The sequence below is a fragment of the Kryptolebias marmoratus genome, linkage group LG10 (genome assembly GCF_001649575.2).
Source record: "Kryptolebias marmoratus isolate JLee-2015 linkage group LG10, ASM164957v2, whole genome shotgun sequence".
Taxonomy (NCBI): domain Eukaryota; kingdom Metazoa; phylum Chordata; class Actinopteri; order Cyprinodontiformes; family Rivulidae; genus Kryptolebias; species Kryptolebias marmoratus.
In genome coordinates, this window is record NC_051439.1 from 23,359,405 (window position 1) to 23,368,548 (window position 9,144).

Genomic DNA, 9,144 nt, shown 5'->3' on the forward strand with positions numbered 1-9,144 from the left:
AACAAACTTTCCTCCTCCGACAGAAGAACAATCAGTCTGTCAACAAGCTGGGGGGGTCGGTTTACAGCACCCACATCAGCCAGCTGAAGCAGGGCTACTGGACGCTCGCTAGCACCACAATCTGAGGATCGACAGAGAGAAGGTCAGAGGTCAAAGGTCAGGCACGCAGCCGAGTTGGGGCCGACCCGATCCAAAGGAAGTGAGGCTGAATAGTTTTAATCCTAATTTTAGCTTTCAGCTGTCCTTTTTGCTACGCTTTGCTTTTGCTACAGTTTTGCTCATTTTAGCTTTCAGCTACTGTTTTCCACTTTTAGCTACTGTTTAGCTGATTTTAGTTAAAGATCTTGTTAAATTGTCTCTCAGAGACAGCCTTGGAGAATTGGACAGAACGTCCTTTCAGACGTAGAGCTGCAGGAGTTAAAGTGAGCCGGCAGCCATCATTAATCCAAGTTTAGACAACATTATCATTAAAACCTACAGAGAACTAACATTTAAGGCCAACAGAATCTGAGTTCAGACTTTGGATCGGATCAGAACCAAAGAGCCTTGGACCGCAGAGGGATGGACAGACGGAGGGACGGAGATGAGATGCAGAGGACGTCATGTTTGGTGCGAGACCTGTAGGTAAACTCCTCGATAAGAGGAAACTTTTATTAACATTCAATTGTTCACAGGTCGTTACCCGGCTGAAATTGCTTTTTTAATGCTTGATTTGAAAGTTAAATCTGAGCTAGAATATTTTTTTTATATAAAAAGGAGGAAATAAAAGAAAAAAGCATTAATTACTCTTCCTTCAAAAGCTGATCTCTGAGACCCTTTTCAGACATAAAAGCTCCTCTCCTCTTAAAAACGTTCAGTTCAAGCTTTGCTCACATCACGGCGGAGAGGCACCAAGTCCTGAATCTACAACAGAAACAAGTCAAATAAGAAAAACCATCCCCTTCAGCCTCCGTGGAATCCTTAGGCAACATGAATTCTCTGTAGGCAAAAAGAAAAAGAAGAGTTGCTTTTTTAGTTGTTGTTGTTCAAGAAAAACCAGTCGTTGATGAGAAGAAATGGAAGCAAAGAGATGATTCAGAGAAAGGCTGGGGACGGGTCGGGGATGTTTCAGGCTCCATCAAAGTGCTACAGTACGTCTTCCATCCGTTCCTGTCCGTGCTGAGAAAAGTCTACATAAATTCTCTTTCACTAGGTTTTACTATTGAGTCGTCTTTCGACTTGTAGACTCTGACACAGTTGTTGGTTCCGGATAGCACAGTAATGCGGTCTTGAAGGTTTTGCATTAATCCTCCTTCCTCTCCAGAGCTGTCTGCGTCGTGTGGATCCCGTTGCTGTACACCGGGAACGGCAGCGTTGAGAAAAGCCCCTCAGCTGTGGTGAAAACGTTGGTGGCTGCCGGCATCTGGCCCCCTAAGGCGCCGTTACCCCCCGCCGGTGCCGTGGATCCGACAAACGGACCGGCAGCTGCTGCGGCAGTCATGTTGAGCCTGTGGACGTGATGGTACAGCATCTCCATGGGTGTCTTCGGGTCCAGACCGAAGCCCGAGCTGTCCACGAAGTTCATGGCGGCGTTAGGGAGGAGGTTCCCTTGTGCCATGGCCAGAGTGACGTCTGCCGGCGCGTACCTGATGGTCCCGGTCGTGTAGACCCGTGGAGCTGTCGTGCTGCTGGGAGCCAGAGTCCCAGTGACCCGGTGAACCAGTGGCAGAACCACGTTACCCGCTTGCAAGCGCTGGAGCGCTTCAAGATCACCAGAATACAGCAGTGAGGAGGAAGAGCTGGTTGAGGAGGAGGAGGAGGAAGTGGAAGAAGATGACGACGAGGTGGTGGGAGTGCCTTGCTGCTTGTCCCGGGGGGAGGCGGACAGAGGGGGAGACAGCGGGTCGGCGGAGGAGGTGTTGGAAGGAGGAGCTAAACTTGTGGTGCTGGAAGAGGAAGATGGCGCCGAGCTTCCATTGTAAGGAGGCTTCCTCACCCCTCCTGCTCCCCCCTCAGTTCCAGGAGGGGTGAGGACAGAGTCAGGGATGACTACATGTAGAGACCCCCCCTGCGGGGACGGGAACGTCTCGTGCCCCCCGGAAGCTGGCAGTTTGGAGGTCATGCTGTACGGGGACTCGTTTCTGGAGATCTCCCTGTTGGGGGGGTAGTTCCAGATGCTGCTGTTGTTGTCGAAGTTGATCGGTTCCGCCATCTCCGTCTTGATCTTGAGAACCGAGGACGTTGCACCTGTGCTGCTCGGGGACCCAGAGGAGGTTAGAAGATGGGTGGAGGGGATGGGTGTGGCCTCTGAGGGGTCGACCGGCGGCGTGGCATCGTCTGCTGCTGAAGGGCTGGGTGGAGCTGTGGACAGACGGAGCCTCCTGCTTCGCAAGCCGTCCCACTTTTGGACTTTCCTCCTCTTCCGCCTCTTTTGGAGCTTGCTGCCAGCGTTAGCACCGTCACAGTCCTGGACTCCTCCACCTTCTTCCTCATCCTCCTCATCCTCATCCTCCTCGTCTTCCTCTTCCTCCTCCGAGGAGGTTTGTGAGTTGTGCAGTTGTAGTTCCTCACCTTCTCCGTAGTGCTCGACCTTAATATGAAGGCCTCCCAAACTACCCAGTCCGCTGATGGTACCCAGACCCTCCAGTCCTCCCAGACCTGCTAGTCTCCCCAACCTGCCTCCTCCTCCTCCTCCTCCTCCTCTGGTGACCTCCTGCTCCTGCTCTCCATCTGAAGGCTCCAGACTGTCGTCGCTGTCCTGGCTCTCTGGGTTACTTGAGCTGTCTCCTTCTTCGTGACGCTTCATTTCCTGTTCAGAGGAGCAATGGGACTGCCCGGGCTGCTGCTGCCGTTTGCTGTCTGACTCCTCGCCGTGCTCCGCTTGCTGACCAGACTTTCCCTCAGACTTTTCATTGTCTGTCAAAAGAAAAACTTCAGTTGGTTAAACAATAAGACATGAGTAAAAACTTTACAAAAATATAGGTAAAAAGTGCAGCTGATGCATTCATGTGTCTTTAATCCCTTTGTTGCCTTTAAGCTCCAACCATCACATTCAGACATCCCATAATTAGTTCCAGACCCACCTCTGAGCAATCTGAGTGTCAGATGATCTCAGGAATCTGCACCTGTAAGCAGTAAGAGCTACCACCATGCAAGAGACATCATGAAGACCAAGGAACTCCACATACAGGCCAGAGAAAGTTGTGGAGAAGAACAGATCAGGGTTGGATTCTAAAAGAAAACCTCCCAGAACCCTGAAGAACAAACAGAGCTCCTCAGCAAACCTGCCAGGAGGTCCAATAAAACCCACAGAGCAGGTAGGGAGGAAATCAGTCAGAGACACATCCTGATGGAGCTGAGACATGGAGGATCTGTCCACAGGAGACTAGAAGCTGCTGTGGTCAGATGAGACCACACATGAAGACCATCACGTCTGAGGCAAACCTACCACCTCTTCCTGCTGAGAAACACTCCTCTGCTTTATGGAGAACCAGTTAAAGGTTCTCCAGTCAAAGTCCAGACCTCCGTCCAACTGAGAACCTCTGGTTTGGACATGAAGACGGACCTGAGAGGACCTGAGAGGACCTGATGTTGGAACTGCTCCAGACGGTGGGGCGTCTTGTTTCACAATAACAGATATTAGTGGCAGTTATCATAAATAAATTAAACAGACCTGTTTTATAACTTCATGGCTGTACAGAAACAACAGAAGAAGAATGTCAGGGGGGTGAATACTTTTTCAACCCACATTAATTATTATTATTGGAGCTATTAACGTTGTTTTAATTCTCAGAGAAACAATGTCTGTCTCTCTGTCTCAGTGTCTCTGTGTCTCTCTGTCTCCGTCTCCTTCCTGTCCTCTTGACCTCCAGCTGGTCGAGGCAGATGGCCGCCCAGCCTGGTCCTGGTCCTGGTCCTGGTTCTGGTAACGGGCCGTGGTTGTTTTGTGAATGTCAGGTGTTTGTGATCTGATTCCTACAGAAACGGGTTTAAGGTGGAACAGGAGCAGATAATCTGCGTAATCTCAGGTTTTAGAAACACAACGGACACCTTTACTCAGTCTTCCCCTGACAGATTGCATCCTAACTGAAGAAAGGTCAAAGGGCAGCTGTCTCATTTCAGAACATGTTGGGTTCGAGCACCCTGGGCCTGTCGGACGCTGGCTGCCTCCTGCTGCAGCTGGCAGCCCGTTACAGCCGACCGACTGCCAGAATTACTATCCTCCAGCAAAAATACCAGCTGGCACCGAGTGTCAGCGTGCCAGCACAGGCTGCAGGGCTTCAAATTATTCTCAAGGTGGAGGTCCTGTCTTGGGTTTAATTCAGTTAGAATGTGGAAGCTAGGACTCACTCAGCATTGGCTGCAGCTACAAATGTTGCTCAGTGTTTCTCTTTGTTTCAGATTTCTTCTTTTTGTTTTCACCTGGGCAGGTGCTCCAGTTAATGTCTGCTTCTGCAGGATGCTGAGGAAATTATGAAAGTTTTCAAACACTAAACTCTGCAAACTTACCTGTAAGTTATTTTACAGTTTAGGTAAAACCTGTAATAATTGTTGGAACACTGGTGCAGCTCAGCAGGGATATCTGAGGGCAGGAGGGAGTTTATCCAACCAGCCTTCATGTGTTTGCTGACTTGGAGAAGGTTTCCAGTCGTGTCCTTCAACCTCTTCATGGAGGAACTTCAGGGTTTTCTACCATTCAGTCCATCTACAACTGGACCTGACTTCCTCTCTGGTCAGTGTTAAATAAACGAGGAGAGACGGGTCTCTGGTTTGGACTTTGGACTGCATCACTGCTTTCTGCAGATGATCTGATTCCTGTCGGCCTCCATCAGGTACTGGAGCCATTTGCAGCCAGGCTGAAGATCAGCATCCAGTCTGAGGCCATGCTCCTTAACTAGAAAGGGGTTTAATGTTTGCATACAGACAGAAGGATCGGACCAACATCCGTAGCAATAAGAACACTGGACCAATCTGTCACGGTGAAGACAGCTGAGCCAGTTTACCTGCTGATCAACGGTCCACCTTCAGTTATGGCCATGACCTACAGGCAGTTGTCCAAAGAATAAGAACATGAATACAAGCGACTGAAACGAGCTTCTCCTGCAGACTGGACTGACCTGGACTCACCTTCTCCTCAGGAGAAGCTCAGACTCGAGTCCCTGCTCCTCTGCACAGGAACGAGCCAGCTGATGTCCTCCAGTGGACACGTTTCAGACCTGTCCCACTAAGACGAGGTCTTGGGGCAGATCCAGGACTCATTAATTGAGTCTCCAGAACCTTGGTGTGAAATTTTACCAGGAGACCTCCTTTAACTCTGACTTTCTTCTGCTGGCCTAAAATCACAAATATTAGAAATGATCCAGAAAAACGGCTCCATGCATTTCTCACTTCTAGGCTGGATATTTCTTTATTATCCATAAAAAAAGAGTTTTTTTTCACTTTATTAAACGTTCAGACGCTGGGATCATAAACCATCTCAGTCTGGTTGTTGTTCCTTTACTTCAGATGGTCTGTAGTGTCGGTGAGGTTCAGAGCGGTTGTGTTATTTGTGTTATGATGTATTTTGTCATTTTGTCATGATGTGGCTTCACTGCTGGAGAGTTTTCAGTCCCTGCAGCTGTTGGCAGTCATGGCCACCCAGCCTGGCACAAACAGCACGCTGGCGCCAACTGATAAAATATTTTTGGCTTTTCTTATTTAGGGTGCACTTCTTACTGCTGGTTTTACTCAGAACACTTAAACAATTTACTGCTCAATATAAAAACCATTCTGATGAAAGCTTTAGTTTGTTTCAGCTCCGCCCTGACGGGAAACATACCCGAGTTTTCTTTGGACTCGGACTCGGAGTCGGAGCTTTCAGAAGACTCGGGAGTTTTCTCCGGCAGGTTTGGCAGCTGAACGATGTCGATGGGCGTGTCTTTATACTCAGGATTACTGTGAAGAAATGCAGAAAAACAAATTAACACACATATTTTCTAATTTATTGTTGCAGAAAACTCTAAAAAAAAAAAGAATTCAAAGGATGAAGCATTGCCATAAAGATTCGGTGCCAACAAATGTTTTATTCTTAATTCTAAACCCTAATTTAAAATGAGAGGATTTAGTTGCATAAATAGATTATCAGTATTTTATTTCTTGTTTGGGTGGATGTAAACTGAGAGCGTCTCTGACCTGAGGACGTAGTTGACCCAGATGATGTTCTTCTCATTGGAGTTCTTGGCGTTGACAGCAATGGTGGCGCTGGACTGGATCCAGATGTAGCCGCCGTTCTTCTGGATCCACCGGTAATACTTGGTCACACACTGACCTTTATTCATCACTAACAGACACAGAGACAGACACACAGCTTTGATCCACATATATTTACGTTATTCTCTTTCTACAGTTCCCAAAGTGACACATCGTCGAGCTCCTTCACTGAGACACATTTTAGAGAAAACCTGGATGAAGGGAGAGGAGCAGAGAGATGAAGAGAGGAACATCATCAGATGTCATGTGACATCTGGCTGAGAGCTGTTCTGCTGCTGCCATCATTAATCACACCAGGACTCACTGCCAGCCTCCACGTGTGTGTGTGTGTGTGTGTATGAGATTTATTTTGGGTATATCTCCAACAGACGAGAAACAACATCCTCAACACTGACATCATCTGTATCCTAACATGTTTGTTTTTATGTTTGCATGTAAAAAGAGTCAGAGTCCCAGCAGCAGGAATAAACTGAAAACACCTGACAGACAAACTTCCTGACATTAGGATGGGACCTGTGTCGAGACGAACGGACCGACCAGTGGAAAGATGGACGGATGTTACTTTTCATCCAGAGGGACAGAAGAATGGCTTCTGGTTCCAAATCAACATCATTTCTCTTGTTTCTCTGGCTGTTGTTTGTTTGTTTCCATCGAGCCAACCTCCCCTCCCTGACTCAATCAGGGAATCTCAGGTGTTCACTGGTTTTCCTTCCTTACAGCAGTGTTGGTTGGTCCTGACTAAACCCTGCAGAACGTTTGCTTCAAACACGTCATTCTTCAAGGACAAGAGGTCTAATATATTCCTTCACTTCACCCGTCAGGAGTAATAATGCTGCTACGATTGTTTAGATTGATCATTTAATTTATATTTGAGACCTCCGTACGTTACCCAAACTCAACCAGACCCTCAGTTCTTTACTTCTAATTCAGCTCTTATTGCTCCTTTAACCTAAGCAGCTGATTAGAGCTCTTCCACTAATGGAATGAAACGGCTGCAGTAGCTCCTGTCGTCCACCAGGCAGCGCTGTGTCTCCGCTGACACCTCCCTGCAAAGGTGGAACAACCCCCTCACCCCCTGCTCCACCCGGAGACGGAGCGCTGGTAATAAATTTGGCTAAATTAACCACTAAATGGTTATCTCAAGCAATATGTATTGGCATTAATCAGGAGCCGCTCAAACAGAAACAGTCAGAGACGAGAAGCCAAGGCCACTAAATTCATATCCCGCTTCTCAATTTAATTACGCACACAAATAGGTTTTCCATGACAGAGAAGAAAGAGAGTGAATGCAGGGGGTGATTTATATAAAAAGAAGGCCAGTAATTAAAAACTATTAAAATCTAATAGCATTGTTTAAGACGACATCCCCAGGGCTGCAGTAATTGACTCTGCTCAGGGGGGGGAGGGGACAGAACTTGTTTGCATGTTAAGGTAGAGATGCTGAGATCATGTCACCTTGGATGTGACCTTGCTTTGTTTGTACGACGGAGTAAATGGCAACACACACACACACACACACACACACACACACACACACACAGCAGCTCAGAGCCGGTCCACAGGAACATATCAGGGGTGTGAAGCTCAGTCACGGTTCCGTCAAATGTTAGGTTTCATAAATGTTTGTTTGAAGCTGATAACTCTCGTTGCTGTCAGAGACGTTTGTCTTTCATCCGACCAGATGTTGAGGAGAAGCTCACATCTGCAGCAGGAAGAATATACGAATGTCTTTCTGTAGGCTGGAGGAGTTTCTGTAATATAAAATCACTATAATATCACTATAAAATAACTTTTATTGTTCTGTCTTTACAGTCAGAACTGTAACCAGAACGTGTTTAGAACCGTAACTTTCTCTGATGTTAAGAAAATATCAGAAAAACAATAAATAACAACAATAAGTGTTGCTTCAGTCTTTTTCACTTGAGCTTGATGCAAAATAAAAAAAAATACAGAACAGAATCACGTTTCCACAATGTGAAAATACTAAATAAATAAAATGTGAAACGCTCAGGAAGTTCAGTAAAATGAATCTGGGACTGATTATATGACACAACTGTCTGCCGTACACAGTAAAAACACCAAGGAACAGATATTTATACCTACAAAGGTACATGAGCTTGTTGCTCCAGCTGTTCCTTGAAAGAAGAACTACATCAGTTATTCAGCCAATAAAAATAAATCCTCAATTAGCCATGTCTAAGAATATTTAATTACCAAGAGGGGAAATGAAGATGCAGCAGCAGCTGCTACAGTCAGCTTCCTGTTTAGTTGTTTGAAGTAAGAAAAGTCTTGTCAGAGAAGCAACTATTGTTATATTTTGTTGAGAAACAGAAAAAGTTGTATTTCAGCCATCAGACGGAGGAAAAGTGCCTTAAAGGCTAAAAGTGATACTTGGTCCATTTTTTGCCTCTAAGGTAAAAAAAACCCCCCTTCTAGGTAAGCAGATGTACCTTTTTGTACCTGTGCACATGCAGCTCTGGTCTCCCTCCTCAAACATCTGCTGAGAGTTTTCAAGTATCCTGAACCAACTATTACCTGAATAATGTTCAGATAATCTCCTCTGCTTCTGTTAACAGAAACCGTTAAATTAAATGTGTGACCGATGGTTTCCTCCTCTGATTCCCTGAACAGTTAAACCCCTATTACATTTATATACATATAAATAAATAAATAAATAAAATTCCCTTCTCACCCTCCGCAGGTGGTCTCGTTTCATCCTCTGAGCTCGGGTCCTCTACCAGAGGCCTGGGAGCTTGAGGGTTCTGCACATTTCTGGACTGAGATGTCTGATGTTGTTCCTGGGATCTGTTGTAGCCACTGCTCCAGTTTGGGGGTGACTGCCCCGAGGGCCCCGATGACCACAGGCACCACTGTGGTCTTTACCTTCCAGGCCTTTTCCAGTTCCTCTCTGAGGCC

General features: G+C 46.6%; 1 protein-coding gene across 3 annotated transcripts in view; it reads right to left on the reverse strand.

Moving 5' to 3' along the window:
* Window positions 1-272: 272 nt before the first annotated feature.
* LOC108251671 (neuronal PAS domain-containing protein 3) overlaps window positions 273-9,144 on the reverse strand; it is a 208,052-nt gene continuing 199,180 nt past the window's right edge. For all 3 annotated transcript variants that reach the window (XM_037977635.1, XM_037977636.1, XM_037977637.1), the window contains 3 exons: window positions 6,151-6,298; window positions 5,798-5,913; window positions 273-2,895 (listed from right to left, as the gene is read on the reverse strand). In XM_037977635.1, the coding sequence (XP_037833563.1) occupies window positions 1,283-2,895; window positions 5,798-5,913; window positions 6,151-6,298 (1,877 nt within the window). In that variant the 3' untranslated portion in view covers window positions 273-1,282. The remainder of the gene's footprint in view (window positions 2,896-5,797; window positions 5,914-6,150; window positions 6,299-9,144) is intronic.